This window comes from Chanodichthys erythropterus, chromosome 20 (assembly GCF_024489055.1).
Source record: "Chanodichthys erythropterus isolate Z2021 chromosome 20, ASM2448905v1, whole genome shotgun sequence".
Lineage (NCBI taxonomy): Eukaryota > Metazoa > Chordata > Actinopteri > Cypriniformes > Xenocyprididae > Chanodichthys > Chanodichthys erythropterus.
The window spans coordinates 32334745-32361869 of NC_090240.1; the positions used below are offsets into that span (position 1 = coordinate 32334745).

General features: G+C 35.5%; 1 protein-coding gene across 1 annotated transcript; it reads right to left on the reverse strand.

The window, feature by feature from the left end:
• Window positions 1-3550: 3550 nt before the first annotated feature.
• On the reverse strand, window positions 3551-5798 carry LOC137008906 (N-acetyltransferase family 8 member 3). Its single transcript, XM_067370687.1, has 2 exons — window positions 5780-5798; window positions 3551-4254 (listed from the first exon to the last, which is right to left on the reverse strand). The coding sequence occupies exons 1-2, from the start codon at window positions 5796-5798 to the stop codon at window positions 3551-3553; spliced, it is 723 nt and encodes a 240-aa protein (XP_067226788.1).
• Between the last annotated feature and the right edge of the window lie 21327 nt (window positions 5799-27125).

A 27125-nucleotide genomic window follows, 5' to 3' on the forward strand; every position in this document is an offset into this window, starting at 1 on the left:
GGGTTCATTTTAAGCTAGCCATATAGCAATTTTTAAATAATAGTTGGTTTAAATAAAACTACCCAGCAGGTTGGGCAAACATTTAACCCAACCGCTGGGTTTTTCCATTTTCAACCCAACTTGGGTTGTTTTTAACCCAGCACTTTTTAGAGTGTACATAGCATATATATTGCTTTACTTGAGTATACTGAATGTTTGCAGGTAAAGTAGGATGTTCTATATATCCAACTTTTATTATACTGCTGGGTGATAATATAGTTTATATGTTTCTAAAATAAAACAGTCAAGCAGTTGATATTTATACATCACATATATGTAATCAACTATATACATTATGGTTAAAGTCATCATGAAATAAAAAATTGACAATTTTTTATGGAATATTGTAGTATTTATTATAAATGATTTATCCATGCACATCATTATTTTTTTTCATTCATGTGCATCATAATCTTTAATTAAAATAACTTCCCCTCCTTTGATGCTTGCAGCATCATCTGATGACATGTTTACTGGCACAAAGGTGGGACAACCTGTCACTCACATGAGATCCACCAATAGAAAACCACAACCATCCAATTAATTCCTCGCGGACAAAATCAAGTCCCATTCAACATTTTTTTTCAGGTCAACTTTATATGGTTAACAATACTCTTAAAAAGCTAATATAATCCAATCTACAAGAATATTTTCTGAAGAAAATGATGGGGATGCTATTGGCACAGAGCATTATATACACTTCACCTTTTTATGTCCTGATAATGTCACATAAGTATATAATCTCTATGCACATGTAAATTCAGCCCTAGAAGTCCCATTGCTGTATTTACACAATGTAAACTGATAAATATTCTGGGTACCATGTCCGAGTATAGAGGAAACTTTGACTGAGTATTTATCCTCTCCAAAACATCAAGTTTCTCCAAGCTGTAAATATACCTCCAAAAATGCACAGTCACACACCTTGACGCTTGCCAATTATTCGGCATTAACACTATGGCATTATCCGTCCTGACATCATCTGCGTCCCTTACTTATATGTGCATATGCATGCATTAGAGTCATGATGTGCAATTTAGACAATTATTTTAAAACCCTCCTTATGCATGGCAGGAATAATAATGATGGAAGTCATTACTAGAGGCTAATTCCCCTCGGAGTGGCTGAAAGGCAGCTCGGTAGCGCAGACATCACCGGAGAGATCATCACCTGCCGAATGGACAGTGCTTTAATACCATCTGACAAGATCTGAGAGGGTGATTGATGTCTGTGCTCTGCTAGTAATGTGTGCGCATCTCAGCCAACCATAGCACACCTTTGGGAAAGAGGGGTCATTTCTCTGAATGCATAAATATATATCCTGGATATATGAATCCAAATGTATAATTTTATTTTGTAATCAAAATATATGTTACATGTAACAAGGACACTGTGAAATAGTCTTACCCATATACAGACATGTGAAAAAGAAAGGACACCCTATTGAATCCTATGTATCCCAACCCCCTTTGTACTACTGATGACTGACGTTCTTCAATAGGCCGACTACAATAGCAGTTAAACATGGGTTTTGCTCCCAACGATGTGAGTAGAAAACACTAGCTCCTTTATTCCAATTTGCACAATAGGCTCATAATGTCATTGTTGCAAGAATGTTAAACCTCCAGCCGCTTTCTTTGGTTTTGCATTTCAGTGGTATTTTAAGACTTAAGTATGGTCATATGGATCAGCTGGCATAAATTCCTCTGGATCAATGAGATTCAACCTTTCCTGAAAGCTAAAAGTAGTTTATATAATGTTTTTACACCTTAGCTTCTATTTGCATTACAATTCTAATGGACGAGAGAGCAAACTATGATATTTGTATCGTTTATTGCTTGTATAGATCCCATATAGTAATATAAAGAAAACAAGATATTCTTTAGAGAAAAAAACAACGTTTGTTTTAAATTGCTTTTAAATCTTTGTTAAACTTTCTGGTCAGGCTTTCTCAAGCCAACTTTAAAGTTTGTTTACAAGCTTTACTCGTCTAGTTTTAAAGGATTGGTTCACTTTAAAATGAAAATTAGCCCAAGCTTTACTCACGCTCAAGCCATCCTAGATGTATATGACTTTCTTCTTTGTGATGAACACAATCGAAGTTATGTTAATAAATATCCTGATGCATCCAAGCTTTAGAATGGCAGTGAACGGGACCAACGAGTATGAAGCTGAAGAAAGTGCATCCATCCATCATAAACGTACTCCACACGCTTAATAAAGGCCTTATGAAGTGAAGCGATGCATTTGTGTAAGAAAAATATAAATATTTAACATAAAGTTATAAAGTAAAATATTTAACTTCCGCCAGACCGTCTTCCGTATTCAACTTACGAAAAAAATGTAACTGATGTCGCGTCACTTACGTTTTTTTCGTTAAGTTGAAATCGGAAGAAGTAGGACATAATGTAAGCATTTTTGAACTTTTCATCTTTCTTTGTAAGTTGAATATGGAAGGTATATACACATAGGATGGCTTGAGGGTGAGAAAGTTACTCATGTAATTTTAATTTTAAAGTAAACTAAATCTTCCAAATTTGCATTGCTCTTTGTCTTTGCAGTGAGAATAGGCTTGATTGCCAAGGGATGGTCAAATAGTGAATAAGAGATATAAATCTAAACTCTAATGAGAGAAAGTTGACATGTAGTTGCAAAGTTACTTATAGTTAGTAGAATGTCTAAAGTGGACTATTGAAATAAAGTGTAACGTACGGATTTAAAGGGTTAGTTCACCCAAAAATTAAAATTCTGTCATTAATTACTCACCCTCATGCCGTTCCACACCCGTAACACCTTCGTTACTCTTCAGAACACAAATTAAGATATTTTTGTTGAAATCCAATGACTTAGTGAGGCCTGCATAGACAGCAATTACATTTTCTCTCTCAAGATCCATTAATGTACTAAAAACATATTTAAATCAGTTCATGTGAGTACAGTGGTTCAATATTAATATTATAAAGCGACAAGAATATTTTTGGTGCACAAAAAAAAGTAAATAACGACTTATTTAATAATGGCCGATTTCAAAACACTGCTTCAGGAAGCTTTGGAGCGTTATGAATCATTGTGTTGAATCATGATTCGGATCGCGTGTCAGACTGCCAACGGCTGAAATCACATGACTTTGGCGCTCCGAACAGCTGTTTCAACACACTGATTCATTATGCTCTGAAGCTTCCTGAAGCAGTGTTTTGAAATCACTAAATAAGTCGTTATTTAGTTTTTTTTTGTGCACCAAAAATATTCTTGTCACTTTATAATATTAATATTGAACCACTGTACTCACATGAACTGATTTAAATATGTTTTTAGTACATTAATGGATCTTGAGAGAGGAAATGTCATTGCTGGCTATGCAGGACTCACTGAGCCATTGGATTTCATCAAAAATATCTTAATTTGTGTTCCGAAGATTAATGAAGGTCTTACGGGTGTGGAACGGCATGAGGGTGAGTAATAAATGACAGAATTTTCATTTTTGGGTGAACTAACCCTTAAACATTGCAGTTTAAAGATGCTTTTCCATTCGTATCACATTGATCCTGGCCAGTTTTGAGACCAAACGGTTAGGGTGTGTGTTGCTATGCACGGATGACACAGTAAAACCCAGTTTGCGGAAAATCGAAATGGCCGCGGTCTGTGGGGAGCTGATCTCTACGGCCACTCGAGAAAGTCCCTGCTCCTTACAGAACTCTACAGCCGTCTCTACCAGCTGAGTTCCCAGACCTTTACGTCGCTGGTTGAAGGACACGATTAATTGAAACACCTCCGCTGTCGCTGCATCGTCTGCGTTCCACCCATCCTTGGAAACGTCGCCCTTCACACCAACTACAGCCAGCAGCCCGATCACCTTCGACTTCCTGTTCACCTCCATCTCCGCCACCCAGAAATGATTCACCTGGTTATCCAAGAAGTTGGCCTGAATATCTGCCATTTCCAGTTCCATCTTCCTCTTGAGGTAGCTGTCGTAAATCTCATGGCAGCAATAGTAAACCAAGCAAGCCCAAGCTCCTCCGAAGAGCACGGCCTGGAAGCACGAGCTCCCTCCCAGCACATATCCGGCCACGGAGATGCTGAGGGTCACGCCGATGTGGTCAGGATGACTCATGGCTTTGAAGAAGGCTGGGTAGACATGCTCCAGAATGCCAAAGCGGAAGAGAGAGACAATAGCAGACTTATCTGTGGGCTTGTAGGGCCTGATTACACTCTGCACTGCAAGAGAGAAAAGAGGCAGGGATTCAGCTTGATGCTGACTGAACATCTGCAAAGTCATGCAGATTTATAGGCAGAAGGAAGGACGTGCAGAAAGAACCCTTGTAATTAAAACCAGAGTTATTATCATTAAAGGGCTAGTTCACCCAAAAATGAAATTTCTGTCATGTCGTTCCAAACCCATAAGATTTTCAGAACACAAATTAAGATATTTTTGATGAAATCCAAGAGATTTGTTTTATCCCCCATAGAAAGAAACATAATTACCATCATTCAAGGTCAAGGAAAGTAGTAAAGACATTGTTAAAATAGTCTTTTGCGTTCGGGGTCAGAATGCAGCTCAGTATTGGCCAATCCTGCTCATGTGAGCAGCACAACGCATGCATTTGATGCTGACACTGAACGTAAATGACTATTTTAACAATGTCTTCACTACTTTCTGGACCTTGAATGGCGGTAATTACGTTGCTTTCTATGGGGGATTAAAAAAAAAACTCTTGGATTTAATCAAAAAGGTCTTAATTTGTGTTCTGAAGATGAACAAATGTCTTGCAGGAAAGTACTTAATGACAGAAATTTCATTTTTGGGTGAACTAACCCTTTAACTAAAGCTAAATCCATAAAATGTTAAATGTTAACTAAAATAAAACGTAAAACAACTTAAACTTATTTCATTTCAGCTAGTTGTTATGGCAGTATTTCTCATTTCCATTTAGTTTAAACTGAATAACTACAATAACAAACTAAAGAAACCAAAAAATATACATATTTAAAAAGATTATTTAAGAAAATGATAAAACCACACAACAAAATTACTAACATTTTAACTAAAATTAAAATTGAATTCAGAAACTATGAAATCTAATTCAATTTATATAAAAATAGTTTATCAATGATACTAAAATAAAACTGATTAAAGCACATGAATCATACTACACATCAAAATCATTCATTTGGTTGTGTGTTTCACATATTATCACTTGAAAAGAGCATTTGAAGCTTCGAATTTGCTCAGGCAAAACATTTCAAAACCAAAAACATGATTCCATGAAAATATGAGTGAATTTCATGTGTATTTTTCATCAAAGAAAGAAAGAAAGAAAGAAAGAAAGAAAGAAAGAAAGAAAGAAAGAAAGAGCACACAACAGAACACCATATCCTTTGAGAAAAACAAAATAAAAACAAATAATTATAATAATAAATACATTTCTATTGGAATGTCTGTTAGTTGTAAACAATCAACAAACTTCATATATTATAATAAAAGAATCTTTCACATTTGGGAATCATGTCATTTGGTGTGAACCCAAGCAACACCCCTGAACTCACAACTTACAAGCAGAACCGTCACCCACACATAAATCTAAAAAATTATGTATTGTGCCACAACTCTGTTATTTATAATAATTTACCAAAGCACAAGCTATTCCTGTCCTTGCATGCTAATTGCATTAACGGGAAGACACACCTGCCACCTTTGAGACACCTCGCACAACACATTCCAACAGAGAAAATGTTCACTTACAGCTAGTTTTCTGTACCATCGCTGCTGCTTGCTGTACTTCACTCTCGAACGCTCTACGCCTTCTTTCTTCCTCGCTCCTGAACTTTAGCCAGAGTATTGGGACAAATACCCATTACAGAGCAGCTTATGGAAACAGTGCATGTTCACACACACACACACACACACACACACACACACACACACACACACACACACACACACACACACACACACACACACACACACACACACACACACACACACACACACACACACACACACACACACACACACACACACACACACACACACACACACACACACACACAAATCAGTTCTAATCTTGGCCTGACTGTGTAATGAGGTCTTCATATGCCTGTCTGGATCAGACGAGCTGCATATCTCAATGACTTTGTAGGACTGAACCAGTTTGTCTACTAAATGTGACCTGGTTTTTAATCATGAGAGCCCAGATTAGAGTAACTGTGTCATTTAATATGAGCTGTTAAAGATACATCACTGCCAGCTCTACGTGCCAATACACCGGCTAAAATTGCTTTCTCAATGAGAGGCATAGGCCATGGTGCAATTACTGTCCTTTTTACAGCCTGATAGACATGGCTTCTCAAACTAATTTTTCCCGTTTTGTCTTCCTAGTGTAAAAATATCAGCACACAGGTTTGGAAATAATGACAGAATATTCACTTTTGGGGGGGTGAATAACTGTCCCTTTAAGCATAAATTATGAAAATCTGTAACTAGAAACAGATCACTATGAAGAATATTTACAGAGTTCAGCGGAGACACACATTGGGAAGGTGATTTTGGTGAATGATGTGTCTTCGAGGGCAATGACAATGAGCATTCTGATACTTCTAGGGCCTTCAGCGCTGTAGAATTTAAATGAGAAATCCTTTAGTTCGTTCTGAAGTGCCACAGAGCCATAAATTACATCTGATTGCTTGTCACTCAATCAGACTGCATGTTACAGAGGACAGACAGTGAGCAGTGCACGTGTTACATTATAGGGGAGGCCGGGGCTAGTTGTCACATAGGTCCTGTTTACACCTGGATCGGATCACAAGTAGACAAGGGAGACACATATCTGTTTACACCTGGTGTTTTAATCCCTCCTTTCAAGGGGAGGGTCTATGGGCGGGGTTTTTTTGTTTGTTTGTTTTTTTTCTCAGATCTTATGATCTAATGGATGAAATAAGCTTGGGCAATTTACATGAAGCTTTCGTTTCTGCTCCATGCTGAACATGATGAGTGTGTTAAAAATCAAGAATAGTGAGAGAACATTGTGCGACAGTTTAAATCCAGTCTGGCTGGTGTGCTTCCCATAATGTTTACGCATTAGGTCAGTAGGTGGAGAGAAGGCGGTCTTTTGTGGCTGTTCGACCACATGAGGGTTTACACTACGAAAGCAATCCGGTCAAAAGCGTTTTCAACTACCTCTGGAAGTGGTCGAAAGTGGACAAGGACAAAACATTTTAGACCCCGTTAACACCTGTATTTAGCGTCGTCCACTTGTGATCCGATCGGTCAAAACGTATCGTAATGCCAGGTGGAAACAGGGCCAAAGGGAAGTTGCCACAATGGCTATACCCAGGTAACAGCTAATATGTTCTAAGAACGTTTTGCTAACGTTCCCATTATTTTATGAAAATGTTATTTTGGAATGTTCTATGAACTTTTAAAACATCCTGTTTTTTAAAACGATGAACGTTAAGGAAACATTAAATCTGATCTTTATGGGAATTACTTTTGAATGTTCTCTGAACATTCTGAAACAAATAGTAACACTTAAAAAAAATAATAATAATTCTAATCATTTTCATTTCATATTTTGTTATATTTACATTTTTTTTTTGCATGAAAAGCATTAAAAAAACTCGATTAAATGGCAAGTTCCATCGTGACTTACCCCATAGACTGTGACAACATGCCCCGGCACGTTAAACCAAAGCTTTTTTTTTTTTTTGCAGCCAAGACTTAAAGGGTTAGTTCACCCAAAAATAAAAATAATGTCATTAATTACTCACCGTCATGTCGTTCTACACCAAATTAAGATATTTTTGATTAAATCCGATGGCTCAGTGAGGCCAAAGACAGCAATGACATTTCCTCTCTCAAGATTCATAAAGCTACTAAAAACATATTTAAATCAGTTCATGTGAGTACAGTGGTTCAATATTAATATTATAAAGCAATGAGAATATTTTTGTGTGCCAAAAAAAAACAAAATAACGACTTTTTAACAATATCTAGTGATGGCCGATTTCAAAACACTGCTTCAGGAAGCTTCGGAGCTTTACGAATCAAATTAGGGAATCGGAGCGCCAAAGTCACGTGATTTCAGCAGTTTGATACGCGATCCGAATCACTGATTCGACTCAAAAGATTCATAACGCTCTGAAGCAGTGTTTTGAAAGCGGTCATCGCTCATCGTTTTTTGGGGGGGTTTTTTGGCACACAAAAAATATTCTTGTCGCTTTATAATATTAAGATAGAACCGCTGAACTCACATGAACTGATTTAAATATGTTTTTTAGTATGGGTCTTGAAAGAGGAAATGTCATTGCTGTCTACGCAGGCCTCTCTGATCCATCGGATTTCAACAAAAATATCTTAATTTGTGTTTTGAAGATGAACGAAGGTCTTACGGGTGTGGAACGGCATGAGGGTGAGTAATTAATGACAGAATTTTCATTTTTGGGTGAACTTACCCTTTAAGTTATATGCCTATAAACACCAAATTTAACCTACTCTAGGAAATATCGAGTCTCCTCTACATTATACAAGACTACACTACCACAGATTGCACTATAAGCACCGGCATTTCTCAACACAGATCTCACCTCAAGGAATAATGGATCTTAGATTGATTCACAATTAGAAATCCCATGTTTTTACAAGCTGAAATTAATTTTCACTTTCTAGATTCACACGTGTGCGAGGAGTGATATATCATTAGCTTCCAAGGTTTGACAGATACTTTACGGTAGGTCTGCCTGCCCTAGTACTAAAAGATTTAACGTTACCTTTCACCTCCATTAATAAGCGCATAAAATGCGCTCAGATCTCAAAATCTCCGTGGAATAAATACAAGCAATTGCTGTTAAGCTCTGATGGCATGTGCTTTCTGAGTATATCCCAATATATTTATGTTCAGAAATCCAATGACATATTTATGAGGACAACCAATTTCAGCATCGCAAATGCACCTTGTTTTTTGTGTTGTTGTTTTTTCTATGGCCCATGCACAAGGATGCTGCATTTATTTACAGAGAGTCTTAAAGCTCACTGCTGCCGTAGCAGCTTATAAACCATATTTCGCTTCTCTGATTACGTGGTACTGATTTACGTGAAGCCTCTACACAAACATCATTTTTTATTCCCAATCTTAACATTGTCAAGTGCTCATATGACCTTGAAGCAGTTCACTCAACGCATAGATCTCCCCACATTTATTCTGTTCTTGACCCTCAAATGAAGAGATTTTAAAGGAATAGGACACGTCAAAAAAATGTAAAATTCTGTCTTACTCACATTGAAAGTCCTTCCAAACCTTCATGACTTTCTTTCTTCTGTGAAACACAAAAGGAGATTTTTTTTTCATTTACAATAAAAGGGGACTGGCACTTGAATTCTTCAAAAAATGCAAAAGTATCATAAAAATGAACCAAATGACTCATGCGCTGAAGTTCTTGCTGACGTATTGTAGCTTAATAGACCTAAAGAGTCTCATTCACTGAAAATCTTGACATCCGCATTTGCTCTCCTTGATGCATTTTTCATTCACAAGTTCATAATGAGATCGCAAGACAAGTAGCAATGTCCAATTTATGAACCAATTCTTCTTTTGAGTCCAATCTTTTAAATGAATCATTAGTTCACAAAACCAGTCTGATTAATTCAGATTCTGTTCCAGTCACAGAAAGGCTAATTTAATTTCGGTCTGTTTCATGAAGTTTTCATAATAATAATAATAAAAAAGACATATATGCAGTATCGCAGCTAAAGGGAACGTTCTCAGAACTTTGGCTAACGTTCTGGCAAAGTTCTCTCTATGTTATGAACATTCTAAGAAAGTTTGCAAAGCATTCTTAGAACATTTTTTTGTTAGATGGTCATATGGGCTGCTTTTATGACACTATGGTTTTGCATCTTTTTTGGAAGCTCCAAATTAGTTGTAATTGAATGAAAAAGAGTGACATGTACAGTCTACAAATGTTTGTGTTCCACAGGAAAAAGTAAATCATACAGGTGAGTAAACGATGACAAAAATAATCACTTTTAAAGAGATAGTTCACCCAAAAATGAAAATTATCCTATGATTTACTCACCCTCAAACCATCCTTGGTGTATATGACTATCTTGTTTCAGACGGACACAATCAGAGATACCCTGCAGCCGTATGGATTTATTTATTTATTAATATTTTTTCAAAATATCACCGATTGTGTTCGTGTGAAAGAAGATAATCATTTATGGGTAAGTAAATCATGGGATAATTGTCATTTTTGGGTGAACTATCCCTTTAAGAGATCCACTAGTACACCCTCACAAATGTTCGCTCAACATGTGGATCTTCCCTTCCCTTCTTTCATCTGTTCTTAACACTTGAATAAAGCTTATAGTTCTTAAAAGACACACAATAGAAAAACTTTGAATGCTTAATTTTTCCTCTGGGTCTTCTTTTCTTTTTTTCTTTCCTGCAATGATAATTATTTTTTGGGTAGCTAATGAGTTTTGCACCAACAGAAATCTTGGGAGAAAATTAAAAGCAACCTGCTGTTTACCAAATGTTGACTGTCCTGAAATGAAAAGACATCAAACACGGATCTTGCAATACGTACACAATATCTGTCCTGAAACGGATAACTTTTTGTAAAAATTGATTCTTAGTTGAAGTAAATAATGCTGAAAAATAACTAAATTACTTGCAAATTGTAAGCAGGTTAATTTAAAGTCAACAGATTATTTTACACACAAATCGAAAACGGCTATTATAAAAAAATTCCAGAGGGACCACATGGTTAAAATGCTAATTTTCTTCCTGATTTTAGGACTACAAACTTAACAGGATAATAGATTAAAACAGCAAGAACGTTGCTCTCTATATTTCTCATCATCGACAACATGAAATGAAGAATAATCAATAAGTCCTCCAAGCTGATGCCTTAATTTTTTTTTTTTTTTTTTACTCTTTAGCAAACCATTTCTCTCTTGGAAAGTATTTTCAACATCTCCCAAAAGTATTTGAAAATGTAAACTATGTTAAAAATCAATGGATTTTACTGCATTAGATACATATATCAAACTAAATGGCATCTTCAAATAAACTATGCTTGATTTTTTTTCCCCTTCCAATTTCATTTAATTTCTCAAGGCAATTTGTGCAATTAATTTTAACCAACAACATGTAGGCCAGTTCTAGTTAATTACATTAACTACCCAGCTAATGTTCTACGCATGTGCGTCACTTAGCTCCCTCTAGTGATGCTACTGTAGTTATACAAATAAATTATATTTTCAGCTCGAAGGTAAATATGCATATAATGTAGTTATTTTAATACATTTTGAATTGTTATTTTGTAAACAAATTAATAAATCCAAGTACACTTATTAATGTCTGAACCCAGTCTCATTTGGGTAAGAAGTATCATGTTCGTAGTGTATTTTCAATGTTTTATTGCTAGGTTTAGGATTTAGGTTTAGGATATAAAACAGACTCAGCGAAGCCCTTCATCTTGCAATATCTGTTTACCATGACAACTGTGCACGATTGCTGCTGTAGTCATCAGGGATGCAAACATTTATGGTTAAAACAATTTTTTTTTTTTAGAAAATAAGCGTTTTTTTCTCTAGATAAGACCTTTATTTCTCGTCTAGGATCGCTGTAAACTGTAATTTTGACCTTCAGCCATTTGGGCTCCATTGAAGTCCACTATATGGAGAAAAATCCTGGAATGTTTTCATCAAAAACCTTCATTTTTTTGACAGAAGAAAGAAAGACATGAACATCTTGGATGACATGGGGGTGAGTACACTGTAAAAAAAATCCCAGTAAAATTTACGGTAAAAAAACGGCAGCTGTGGTTGCCAGAACTTTACCGTAAAAAATACAGTAGCAATGTAAAAAAAATCTGTTAAATTTACAGTAAAATAATGTATTTCATTAACTGATATAATGTTAATTTACCAACCTAATGAGTACTAATATCTGTTTTGTACCTTTATAACACACTGACAGTCACCAAACACAGTGGTGATAAGAGTCACATGATGAATCAAAGTTCATCACAAGCAGATTTTCTACAAGCTGAGAAGGACAATACTAACATATAGAAGGTGCACACAGTGTCATTCACACACACACTAAACACCATCATGGTAACATGCATTGAATTTTAAAAATGCAATAAACATTAATTTAACATTAGATGTAACATAAAACCCTAATGTACATAACTGATTAAAAAACTAAGAAGAAACAGTTATTTCAATGAAAATATATCAAATGTGAAGTGTCACGCAGGGAATTGTGGGAATGTCAATTTACGTTTTTTCACTGTAAATTTTAAAATGAATTGTTATTTTTCACTTCCAAAAACTGTGAATTTAACGGTATTTTACTGTAAAATTACATTAAATGTACCGTTAGATCTATTACAGTTATTCACACTGTAAACCCTAATGCTCAAAATACTTAATTCGTTTGAGTAGGACAAACTTAAATTAAACAAATTAGTTCAGTTAAATTAACAGTTATGAGTATTTAAAACTTTCTTTTACTTTTGAGTTCACAGCACTGACATATTTCAAGTAAACTAAACTGTTTTAGTTGCAGCAGATTTCTAATTCCCAGCATGCTTTGCATCAGACTGTCTAAATGTTGAAATAAAGTGTTATTTTGTGTGTTTTTGCATAAGATTAACATAGGGAGACATAAGTTAGTGTTTAATGTTGTGTTATGTTGGGATTGACAGGGGGTTCTGTTATGTTAGTTTTGTAGGGTTACCATTCTGGTGAAGAGTAGACCATGTGGTTAGGTTGAGGATGGGCTGCAAAACTTTTAAGACCACATATACTGTATGCTGTTTGATTATATACATGCAAGTATATATTGACAGTCTCTTTGATAATTAAAATAGCATGTGTTTTTTGCTAACTAACATTTAACCAAGATTTGAATGTGATGTTTATGTAAATTAACTATATGTACTTGAGTAGGGCGAGGCTGAGAACTGTGGGAGCGAAGGAATGCCAGTGATGTGATTGTTAATGAGAGACACCTGTGCACCACACTAGCATTGCTCCACTTCCATGGCTCTCGGTCCCGCCCCACTTGTCACAAAAAAATTAAGTTCTACTAACTTAAAAAAAATAAGTTAGTTAACTTAAATGTTTTGAGGTAATAAGTTTCCTCAAATGTATTCTGAACTTATTGAGTTTTACAGTGCACCGTATATAGTACGGAAACTTTCTGTAAACCAATTAACAGTTTTTCACCGCAGCATTTTTACAGTCTTTTACTGTTAAAATCACGGTCATTTTTTACAGTGTAAATTATCAGGAAATTTTAATTTGAAAGTGATCTAATCCTTTAACCAAAGTTCTGAGAATGTTCCCTGTTATTAGCTGGGTATGTACATGTTCCTTTAACATTTGACAATCAGAAAGTGTCACAATATAAAATATGAACAATACATGTATTGTTTTTAGAACTGAAATAATAAATCGAATGCAATGGCATTCAGAAATGTTCAGTCAAAATATTTTCTGATGAAGTTATAGCTACCAAACATACAGCGATGGACTCGTATTTGGCACAATGAGACTGTGAAATGTTGAATTATGCCATTTGTTTTGATATACAGGCACAGGCTGTTGTGACAGCGTCTTGAACAATAAACCCATGGATGTCAGGTAAGATTGAATTTCCTCTGCGGTGAGACGGCTCCTTACACCTGCTTAAATCAATAACGGTCCCTCATGAATCACAGACGAAGGTGAGGGTCGAGGGACTCTTGATGTTTCTAGAATAATTCAAAGCATGTTGATGAATTTGGGATTCCACACTGGTGACCCCCTTTATCCGCGTAACCTTTAATCAGATCATGAGCAAATCAAGTTAGTTTTGGTGATGGTTGTGTTATCTTCCCTTTGCCGGACATCTATTAAGCCAGACAGTGATTAAAAGCAGCTCTAGACTAACTGTCATGGGCAGCTTAATCTAAAAGGCATGAGCAAAGACTCAATTTAAACTTGTTGTCAACTAAGAGAAACATTTGACATATTAATTAGACAGATTTGTTTGTATTTTTCCCCCCTGTCCTATTGGTTGAAGCTCTTGCATTTCTTTCTGTTGTAAACTTCAATGTGTTTATGAAAACCATAATATTCATTTAAAAAATGCCCTGAATTCACTTTTTTTGTCATCTTTGACAATTTAGTTTGATTCTCAAGCTAGAGAATTAGCATCAATTCCTTGGTTCCTTGATTAAGAAAATGCATTATTATTCAACTTTAAAACCAATTTTCCAATGCAACCCTGAACAAAAAAGCAAGTTATAAATAATTCACCAACTGCATTTAATAGATTCAATATACGTCGGCCATTATATTGGATCATGTTATGATCTCATTTCATTTTCAGCTTTTTTAGGGTAAAAAAAAGAGTTCAAATAATTTTACAGAAAAATTCTAGCACTATTTGACTTTTTCACTTGCCTTATAATGTAATATAGTGATTACCATAATAACATTACTAAAGCATTTAACTGTGGTATACAGTGCTGCTTTGTGAACCCTTTGCAGAATCTGAAAATGTGAATAATTTTAGCAAAATAAGAGGGATCATACAAAATGCATGTTATGTTTTATTTAGTACTGTCCTGAATAAGATATCTTACATAAAATATGTTTACATGTAGTCCACAAAAATATATATCCTTCAGTTTTCCAGCTTCTTCTGCATATTTGAGCCCTTTCCAGCAGTGATGCTCCAGACGGAAACACAATGCATTAAGAGCCGGGGGGGGGTGTAAACTTTTGAACAGGATGAAGATGTCCAAATTTTTCTTATTTTGTTTCAATTAAATTTTTTTTCATTTAGTACTGCCCTTCGGAAGCAACAGAAGATACTTGCATGTTTCCCGGAAAACAAATTAAATACAATTTAACTTGATCTTCGAATTAAAAAAGTTTTCACCCCCACTCTTAATGCATCGTGTTTCCTTCTGGAGCATCATTGAATGTTTGAACCTTTTTTAACAGTTGTGTTTGAGTCCCTCAGTTGTCCTCAGTGTGAAAAGACGGATCTCAAAATCCTACTGTCACTGCTGGAAAGGGTTCAAATATGCAAAAGATGCTTAAAAACTGAAGAATTTGCAGGAGCTGGAGGATTTTTCTAAAGAACAGAGCTCAGTTTAACTGCTCAGAACAAACAAGTGACTCAAGAACCAAAAAAAAAAAAAAAAAAATCAGCTTTTTTTTTTTTTTTTGTCTTGTGGACTATATGCAAACATCTTTTATGTAAGATATCTTATTCAGGACAGTACTAAATAAAACAACATGCATTTTGTATGATCCCACTTGTTTCGTTAAAATTATTCACATTTTCACAGATTCTGTAAGGAGTTCACAAACTTTGAAGCAGCACTGTATATTTCATTGTTAATAATGAGTTTGACTCTTAAAACCACATACGGAATGAAATTCGGGCATACTGTACTACAGTAAATCCGCCATGTTGTCATTGTCATGTGACCTATGGCATCTGTTGCATCAATTCACTTTCTTTCATAAATCCTCTCCTGTGGCCTCATGGGATTGTAAAGTGTCTGTAGAATGCACACTTCAGAATCTCACCAGAATTAGTAGGTCATCCTGGTATTTTTTGCCTACTGTTTTACAATACTGTTAATTCAGACAAAGCTCAAATAGTGTTTTTTGCATACTACACTGTGTGCAGAATTATTAGGCAAGTTGATTTTCTGATCATATTTTTTTTCCAAGCACATTTTACCAATTCCAATCCACATCAATCTTAATAACTACTATTAATATTGTTTTTAATCATTTATAAGTGATACATAATTGTTCATAAAGGCTGGAAATGAAAAATGCCCTATATTCAGGTGTGCAGAATTATTAGGCAGGTTTTCTTTTACAGGCAAAATGAACCAAAAAAGAGATTTAACTCAGACTGAAAAGTCAAAAATTATTAAATACTCATGAGAAGGACGCAATACTAATGTAATACTAGAAATTGCAAAGTTAAAGCATGACCAAGAGACAGCAAAACACTCAGCGGGGTCATACAAAAACAGGTAGAGAAGAAAAGACACATGTTAACTGCAAAAGAATTAAGAATTAAGATCAAGAATTAAGTGTGAAACAATCAGGAACCCTTTAGTCTCCAGCACCACCATTTTCCAGAACTGCAACCTACCTGGAGTCTCCAGAAGTGCAAGATGTCAGGATCTCATGTCATTTTTTAGGATTCTTTACCTAAAAGTCTCTGAGATCCTGACACCTTGGAAAAAAAATATGATCAGAAAATCAACTTGCCTAATAATTCTGGACAGTGTATATAGAAGTATTCAATTTCGGAAGCGGCGTCTGTATATTTGCTCTATATATATATATATATATATATATATTATTTTTTATTTTTTTTACAACAGCAAAATGCAATGCAATTGAAAAGATTCTTGCATTTAAACATCAGATATTTATCAAATGGTGTCTGTTAACACAGAGTGGGATCAGCAACTCTGCCTGCAGTAAACCACTAATGACAGTGTGTCATTGAGGAGAAACACACACACACACCAAACAGCATGTTGAGGCAGACAGTTGTCATCCTTTGCAGTCCAGCCTGACCTTCACAATAATGTGGAAATGCAGAGTTTAACACACTACAAAAGTGTGTTTAAGAACCCACGAGGGATCACTTTTTTTCATAGATAAGCAAAACAGTTTTCAAATTTGATCTCCCAGTTTTAACAAAGAATCACTATATATTTTGAGATGTAAAGGGACAGTTCACTCAACAATGATAACTATGTCAATTGAAATTGTCATCAGTTGCCTTAGAGTTCAGTAGGTTGGGAACCTGACCCAGATTCAACCCAAAAATCCTCATGAAGAACATTGTCCAATGTTTACTACTACAAAAAAAAAAAAAAAAAAAAAAAATATGATGCCATCTGATGATATCATCCAAACTCCTACACTTTAATGGTCTATTCATTCCTGACCATAACAAAGCACAACACACAAACAAAAGTTATTTTAACCACATAGCTTTGGTCAAATAAACAAACAAATAAAAAGCTTATGAAGCACTTGAGTGTAATTTGAATACAAAAACTATTAATCCAATAGGTGATACAGCAGTATCTTCAATGGCTGACATCTGTGATAAACAATAGAATAATTTGCAACAAAATTATAAATTCTGGAATTATAAGCGAGTTGCTAGAGGCCAAATAAGTTACCAGCTGAATAGATTATATAATATAAATCCAAGTGCAAAATATTGTACATGCAATTACCATGATATTTATGCTGTTGGGACCCATTTTATGGGAAACAAGTGTGTGTGTGTGCTTTACGTATTCTCTACGTTGTAGGGACAAAATTACATTTTTTGATCCCCATGAGGAAAACAGCTCCTAAATCATTTTATTTTTATTTATTAATTGAAAATTTAAAAATGCAGAAAGTTTGTACATCATAAAAATAATTGTGTCCTTTTAAAACATAGAAACTCAACATGTGTGTATTAAAGGTGCCCTAGATTATGTTTTTAAAAGATGTAATATAAGTCTAAGGTGTCCCCTGAATGTGCCTGTGAAGTTTCAGATCAAAATACCCCATAGATTTTTTTTTATTAATTTTTTTAACTGCCTATTTTGGGGCATCATTATAAACGCGCCGATTTTATGCTGCGGCCCCTTTAAATCCCGTGGTCCACGCCCACAGAGCTTGCGCTTGCCTTAAACAGTCCCTAAATAAAGTTTACACAGCTAATATAACCCTCAAAATGGATCTTTACAGAGTGTTCATCATGTATGCGGCATGCATGCGTCGGATTATGTGAGTATTGTATACTGTTATATTGTTTAACGTTACTTCTGATTTTGAATGAGTTTGATGGTGCTCCGTGGCTAACGGCTAATGCTACACTGTTGGAGAGATTTATAAAGAATTAAGTTGTGTTTATGAATTATACAGACTGCAAGTGTTTAAAAATGAAAATAGCGACGGCTCTTGTCTCTGTGAATACAGTAAGAAATAATTGTAACTTTAACCACATTTAACAGTAACGTTACATTAGCAACATGTTAACGAAACATTTAGAAAGACAGTTTACAAATATCAGTAAAAATATCATGATATCATGAATTATGTCAGTTATTATTGCTCCTTCTGCCATTTTTCACTATTGTTCTTGCTTGCTTACCTAGTCTGATGATTCAGCTCTGTACATCCAGACGTTAACACTGGCTGCCCTTGTGTAATGCCTTTTATAATATTGGAAATGTGGGCTGGCATATGCAAATATTGGGGGCGTACACCTCAACTGTTACGTAACAGTCGGTGTTATCTTCGGAGATCTTTTAAACAAATGAGATTTATATAAAAAGGAGGAAACAATGGAGTTTGAGACTCACTGTATGTCAATTCCATGTACTGAACTCTTGTTATTTAACAATGCCAAGATAAATTCAATTTTTCATTCGAGGGCACCTTTAAATTATGCATAAGCTAAACTATTATATATATATATATATATATATATATATATATATATATATATATATATATATATATATATATATATATATAAAATTTTCTGGGCATCCAAGGCCAAATGCTGTAGGGTATATGCCATAATACTTGACGAACCTAGTGGTTGATATCAGGACACTAGCTCATCAGTAAGTGCATTAGTAATGTTTTACATATAGTTCAGCCTAATTCAGGCCTACAAAACCTTGTGAGACTAGCCATGCTATCTATTACTGCAGAGTTGTGGAAAAGCTTTACTGGGAATAATTTGGAGCAAGAAAACGTGTCTAATTTAGTTGAGTAATGACGAGTAAAGCCAACTGTGAACAATGAAACGCTGCTTTTCTGAATGCATTCGTCTTCAATAAGCGCTCGACTCGGAGGAACTATGTAGGAAGCCAATAAAAGCGCTAAACAATTCGGTCGCTGTAGATTGAGGGGAAACAAAAGCTTGCTTGAAGTGCTATATTGCTATTCGACGGCGGTCTCTTCCCCTCCGGGAGAATAGGGACACAATGCGGACAGTCAGGCAGCTCTACGACAAACTCCATCTATCATGCTTAAGAAAAAAAGCCACCCACGTATGTCTGCTCAACAACACGCAGGGATATTCTGAGGTTTACAGAGACACTCTGAAATGACACAAAGGACTAGACCTGTCACCATTTCAGCAGTCTTTCTGATGGAGAGCTGTGTGTGGCACCATCTCCTTGGTTTTCATTAGGAGGACACACTGTTGTTTAAGTGTAATTGTCGGCTGGGGACGCTGCTCTGGTGTTGTCTTTTCACGAAAGGAGACATCAGGTGACGCTGTATTAATAAATGATGGTGGAAAGTTAAAGTGCACTCTGAGGATCAGGGTTCACAGATGCTCACAGAAGTTTGTGAGTGGATCTTCTCCGCTAAAACACAACAAACCTGATGTTTTCGCTATTTCTGGAGACATTAAAAGTCACACACCTCTGCGGCACACGCTGAAGTGGACACTCACCAGGACAGCACTTACGCCCACCCTAAAATGCATTCAAAATCAGTTTAGCCCATAAGGTAATTAACTTGTCTGAATAGACGCAAAGGTAACATTGTAACAAGCACCGAAAAAATATGCATAATTATAGGTTATGTGTCATAATTGTACTTAATTAAAAGTCCAAGTACCTAGTCAAAACAATTTGGCAAGTAAAAAAAGAATCCACATTTAACTGTACTTAAAAGTAAACACCTTTTTCTTCAAGAGGCAGTGGATGTTTTCTCGTTAGTTTTGATGCACAAACTTTGTAAAGCAACTTAGTCATATTTTTCTCAATGGCTTGACTATAAGGCTCTAGGACACACTGAGATACATACTGAAATTGCACATCGTACACAACTAAAATTTTAAATAGTGCTGCAGGGATGATGTAAATTACTGCAGGCCAAAACACAGAAGCGAGTTTGCATTTTAGCACTTCCAGTTCCATCGTCCTGAAGTCAATTTTTATTTATTTTTTTTAAATGTGTTCTGTTAAATGTGTGAAATAAAGTCTGTGGGAAACACAAGCTCAAGACATTTTCATGTTTTATTCTACATGAAATACATTAGTAATACCCCTTGTGATTTGTTTTTCAAAGCGGCTTAATGGGATTACAGAGGTTGTCAGCGACATTAGCAAGTAACATTTTTTCAACCTTATTGTGCTTAATTGCGCTCTTGCAAACTATTCTAACTCAAACTTTCAGGGAAATGTTTTTTTTTTATAAAGACTAAACAGCTGTTGGAAGCTAAATGGTGGTGACGTTAAAGGGTTAGTTCACCCAAAAATGAAAATGATGTCATTAATGACTCACCCTCATGTCGTTCCATCTCCGTTTATCTTCGGAACACAGTTTAAGATATTTTAGATTTAGTCCGAGAGCTTTCTGTCCCTCCATTGAAAATGTATGTACTGTATACTGTCCATGTCCAGAAAGGAAATAAAAACATCATCAAAGTAGTCCATGTGACATCAGTGGGTTACTTAGAAGTTTTTGAAGTATCGAAAACACATTTTGGTCCAAAAATAACAACAACTACGACTTTATTCAGCATTGTCTTCTCTTCCGGAATCCTTTCCATTAAATTGATTCCATTGAATTGATTCCATTGCATCCTTTCATCTGTCGGCGTTGGTAATGCACTTTTTCTTTACTTTTCACCGTGGTTGTTTTTGGCGATTAGGACATCTGCAACATGCACACTTACGCACCATTTTAAAAATATAGCAATACCAAAATACAAACAATGTAGAATAGCTTGAACACAGCGTGCGCCTCCCTCAGACTGTAAACGAAGCTCTGGCGCACCGGATAACACGTCAGCAGCGTCTTACATCAGCAGCGTCACTGTGGAGTCGTGAACCACACTCTGGAGCAGAAGGGGGCAGTAATGCACCAATAAGCTGGATGCCAACCGCCGTAAAACAGGAAAGAAGAAGAAGCGGAGTCGTGAACATGGATTGACAACAGACCCGGAAGAGAATACAATGCTGAATAAAATCCTAGGTTTTGTTATTTTTGGACCAAAATGTATTTTCGATGCTACAAAATGTCGCGGATTTCCTAATCGCCAAAAACAACCACGGCGACGTAAAAGTGCATTACCAACGCCGACAGATGAAAGGATTCAATGGAATCAATTCAATGGAAAGGATTCCGGAAGAGAAGACAATGCTGAATAAAGTCGTTGTTTTTGTTATTTTTGGACCAAAATGTATTTTCGATGCTTCAACAAACTGTAACTAACCCTCTGATGTCACATGGACTACTTTGATGATGATTTTTTTTAATTTCCTTTCTGGACATGTTCAGTATACCGTACATACATTTTCAATGGAGGGACAGAAAGCTCTCGGACTAAATCTAAAATATCTTAAACTGAGTTCTGAAGATGAACGGAGGTCTTACGGGTTTGGAACGACATGAGGGTGAGTCATTAATGACAAAATTTTCATTTTTGGGTGAACTAACCCTTTAAAGTCTTGCGACAGTGGTGTAGTTCATTTATAGCCTAAATTTAGCTTTTCTTGCGATTGATTGTATTTTTACTTCTAGCGATTGTAGGCTTCAAAATTCATAAAAGTTGTCTTGATTTGCGAAGATTATCATGATGAACAAAATGTGTAAAGGCCTGTTCACACCAAGAGCGATAACTATAACAAGAACTAAATTAGCGTCCACACCAGCGTACAATATAAATAGATTTTATTTATCAGTTAACTTCTATTAACTAAATCAAATCAATATGTGGTGTGACCACCCTTTGTGTTTAAAACAGCTTTTGTCCAGGTGCACTTGAGCATCATTTCTCAGGTAGCGTTGCAGGAAGGTTTCTTCAAGCGTCTTGGAGACACGGGCACAGTTCTTCTGGATTTAGTTTGTCTCAGTTTCATCTGTTTCTTCATGTAATCACAGACAGACAGATTTGATGATGGTGAGATCAGATCACTGTGTGGAGCACCAGCTGTTGTCATACTCCTGGTGCATACAAAAATCTCACTGGATTATTAAAAGTAATGGCAAAATAAATATTTGGAAATGTAAACGAATATTTCCTACACTACAGCAAAAGATTTAAATAACTAGCTTAAAACCATTTTGGGGGGTGAAAATACTGACGTTCCTAAGACTTTTGCACAGTACTGTATATCTTTATTATCGTTATCTTTATAGTTATCGTTCTTGGTGTGAAAGGTCCTTAAGGGTCATAATCTTTTGTTGGACACTGAGCTCATTTTCTGCAATAATCCAAAAGCCAATGGCAAAATTATGTTTTTGTCGAGTGAACCAGGGCTGGCTTATAAAATACGACATCACTGCAATTCAGCAGCAACATTTGAATATAATTGCTTATAGACTGAGTGAGTAGAGTAAATGTTTATAATTAAAAGTGAACTCAGTCTTTTTTTTTATGTTGCACTGGCCGATATGGAAGTTGTCTTGGATTATACTTCTAACTGCATCACACAAAAGCCAAAATTTCAGTTACAAAATTGCAGAAAACGCTCTATTCACAGTCAGTCATGATTCATTTATTCCATAAGTGAAAGTACTTTATAGCTACAAATTCTGCAGAATAATACAAAAAGATCCTATTATAGCATATAGGTTTTCCAAGAAGAAAAATTCTGTCATTTCTAGATGCGCATATTTCAAAATACAACTTAATGCCTATGTTTAGGTGCTACACAATCGTATAGAAATAAAACATTGAACTAAGTGCCTTAAAACTCTAATTTTGATATAATAGGGTCTTAAAATCTTATAATGAAGCACAGTTACTCAAAGGATGTCTTTTTCTGGTTGTTCAGTTATGTCTTGATAATGAATATGTATATTTGACTTATATCATGTATGAATGTATATTATGCTGCTCAGTGTGTTCTGCAAAAACAATTTAGCAGAGAGTCACTGTAATGAAGTCTTACCATGTTGACACTGGCAGCGAATATTTTTGTGATGTTAATTTGCAAGCTTCTGATGTATGCAGGCCCTGAAATTGTTTCCAAATCATTTTCCTAAGTTCTCTAATGACCCAGAACAGGTATTATACACTGAAAATGAATAATTACTACAAACTTTGAGCAGCTCTTTGAAAGAAAACAAAGCAATCGCATCTCCGAAATGAATTATGAACATGTTTTACTGGAGGGAATTAGTCCTGCAATATTTAGTTCAAGCTGCGTTTAGTGAAAGGCTTTCACTGTTAAATGAGAAATGAAGCTTGGCTTTGACTACCTTCTCACGTTTAAACACACTCAATGGGAGGCCTGCATGAGATTGAGGCAGCTTTTTTTATGATACACTTTGCCAATGTTGACAACAGCTCTCAGAAACTCAGATTACCACCCACATCTATTGTCAGCCAGGTCTATAAGAGGTGCGACGCATGGAGACTAACAAACAGAGGCCGGGTCAAACCTGAGTGCCTATTCATATGTTTGCTTTACTCTCGCTGGCTCCCTTTCTAAATGGCACAGCATGCTTTTAAAGCCCTGGGACATCTTAATTCAAACAAAAGCAACCTGTACTTTACATTCCTTGAACAACAGCCACAAATCTAATACTACTGTTTATAAAGATCTTTTTGTAGTGGTAGAGGTACATCTGAGGTTTAAGACTTCCTCAGACTGACATAGTTTGCAGAGAATTTCGTTACAGAGGACGAATCCCTAATAATCAGGTATTACAAGAAGACAGAGCAGACTCTTTGAAATGAACCTTAATACTGCAAGAAGAAATGGCTTTCCATTTCATTCCCTTATCAACTAAATCAACAGAAATGAAAGAACTTCCAAGCTTTTACCTCTAATCAAGTTGGAAATGTATTACCGGTGGAGAGTTTAGGGAGATGCAGACTTTCCTTTCCGTGCGAGTCATTTGTTTTTCCATTAAAGTCTGTCGTCCATGCAGAAGCAGAGGGAACAGAGTTTCAAATAGATGCACTAAATTATACGGCACCATTTCATGGAAATGATTCAATAAATTAGGCATTACAGGAATAGTTCAGGAACTTCTGACATTACTCTCTCTTATGTTGTTCCAAACTTTCAACCATAGAAGACAAAAAGTGAAGGGATTGTACATCCAAAAATGGAAATTCTGTCATTAATTACTCATTACTCAAGCATCTTCAGAACACAAATGAAGATCTTTTTAATGAAGTCTGAGAGCTTTCTGTCCCTCCATTAACAGCTACGCAACTACAACTTTCAAGACCCAGAAAATAGTAAAGACATCATTAAAGTAATCCATGTGACTCCAGTGGTTTAACCTTAGTTTTATGAAGTGACGCCGGTGCTTTGTGCAAAAAACTCCATAATTTACAAAATATTCTCCAATATCTCCAACCCGTGTTCATGCAACAATGTCTACTCTCGCGCCTGCGTTGTGGTGCTCTCGTCAACGTGCAGATTTCATTAAAAAAAGATCTTAACCCTCTACTGCATAGTGTTATAGTGCCATATGGCAACATATTCTTTGTGTTCATTTCCTTGCCACTGTCTCTTTAAATGTGCCCTAGATTGTTTTTTTACAAGATGTAATATAAGTCTTAGGTGTCCCCTGAATGTGTCTGTGAAGTTTCAGCTCAAAATACCCCATACATTTTTTTTTAATTAATTTTTTTAACTGCCTATTTTGGGGCATCATTAACTATGCACTGATTTTTTCAGCACGGCCCCTTTAAGAGATGCGCTTCCTCTGCCACACGAGCTCTTAACTATATACATCGCATAAACACAGTTCACACAGCTAATATAACCCTCAAATGGATCTTTACAAGATGTTCGTCATGCATGCTGTATGCATGCTTCGAATTATGTGAGTAAAGTATTTATTTAGATGGTTACGTTTGATTCTGTGTTAGTTTGAGGCTATGCTCTGTGGCTAACGGGCTAAAGCTAACATTACACACTGTTGGAGAGATTTATAAAGAATGAAGTTGTGTTTATGAATTATACAGACTGCAAGTGTTTAAAAATGAAAATAGCGACGGCTCTTGTCTCCGTGAATACAGTAAGAAACCATGGTAACTTTAACCTCATTTAACAGTATATTAGCAACATGCTAATGAAACATTTAGAAAGACAATTTACAAATATGACTAAAAATATCATGATATCATGGATCATGTCAGTTATTATCGCTCCAACTGCCATTTTTCGCTGTTGTTCTTGCTTGCTTACCTTGTCTGTGCACAGATCCAGCCATTAATGCTGCCTTTCCTTGTGTAATGCATCGAATGGGCTGGCATTATGCAAATATTGGGGTCATACATATTAATGATCCCGACTGTTACGTAACAGTCGGTGTTATGTTGAGATGTTTTCCGGAAGTCTTTTAAACAAATGAGATTTATATAAGAAGGAGGAAACAATGGGGTTTGAAACTCAATTTATGTCTTTTCCATGTACTGAACTCTTGTTATTCAACTATGCCGAGGAAAAAACAAATTCTGATTCTAGGGCACCTTTAACAGAACATTCTCGTTTTTTTGTTGTTGTTGTTGATAAGAGAAGACCTTAGTTTAGCCAATGATGTGCTTTGGTTAAGTCACATGACATGCAATTTTTTTCTGTGGCGCGATTTCTGACAGACTGCCATCTCTTGTCGGTAGTTGCTGAAAGCAAACTAAAACGTCAGTAACAAACAAGGACCCGCCCATGTCACATTCACAAAAAAAAAAATTGTTAACATCATCTCAGTAAGTTATGATGATATATTCACCACTCAAAAAAGTTTTTATGAAATTAGTTTTTGATAAATTGAAAAAATGTCTGTGTTGCCATATGGCAACACTGCGCAATAATGTATTGATATTATTATAATAGGTTAGCTAGCTAGCAAAGGTCAGCTGCAGTCTGTTAAGATGTAACAATAAAAACATTAATGCTAGTGATATAATGTTGATTAGTCGTATGTTAAGGACTGCCGTGGCATTTGTATTATGGATTAAATCAACATCAGAGACCTGCCACCACAGCCAGTATACTGGCCCAGACCTAAAACTGGCCTGCCATGGTGAATCAAAAAGGAAGCGGCAAGTGGATGTAAGTGTATAATAATAATGTTGAATTTTCATGAACTGCAATGTTTTTGGTTTTATGTCAATGTTTTATGATACATGATGAACAGTATTATATTTGTTTTTAACTGTTTACATTTGCAATTTAAGTAATATTCATTAAAAAAGTAATGAAATTCAAAGAATATGAAGCTTTATTTAGCAAAAGAGAATGGAATAAATAAAAGCACAAGATGTTGGAAGTAAATAAGTATAAGATGTTGTTTATATATACTGCTAAAGCTTATAATAGCACCAAATGATTCAATACAAACAACATTTCTGAGGAAAAATATTAACTATATACACTTACACTTATTCTAAGTTATTTCCACTGTTGTACATTGTTGCCATATGGCAACATATCATAAAGTACCTTAAAATAATATTTTTTTCCAAACTTTTTTTTTTTTTTACAGCACTTTAAGTTAAGCCATTCTAAGAAAAGAAAAAGAGTCAAATATTTTTTTTCTATAGATTTATCATAAAGTGTGCGGTAGAGGGTTAATTTGTGTTCCAAAGAACCCTTTAAAAAATATCCTAGCTGCTCCTTTAAATGAAAGTGATGAGGGCTTTAAAAATGACAAAGCAGCACCATAAAAGTATTACTTTTGATTTGTGCACTATATTCCAACTCAGAAGATGCCATGTCTGATTTGTTAACACATCATTTGAGTCGAATCTTTTCAATGAATCCATTGATCCAGTCCACAAAGCCAGTCTGAATGAATCGTTCACAAATTGGACTGATCTGATTGTCAAATTCAATTCTTATTGAGCTATAAGTGACACTGGTCTGTTTCTCACACAAAGCCACTGAAGAAAAAAAAAAAAGAAAAAAAAAACATGGAATATAGTGCATTTATTTTTTACAGAACTGCATCCTTTTTTAAGCTTATTAAGATTATTATGTTTTATTTTATGTAGAATTTTTGCATTGTACAGCACTTTGGTCAACGCTCTGTTGTTTTAAAAGTG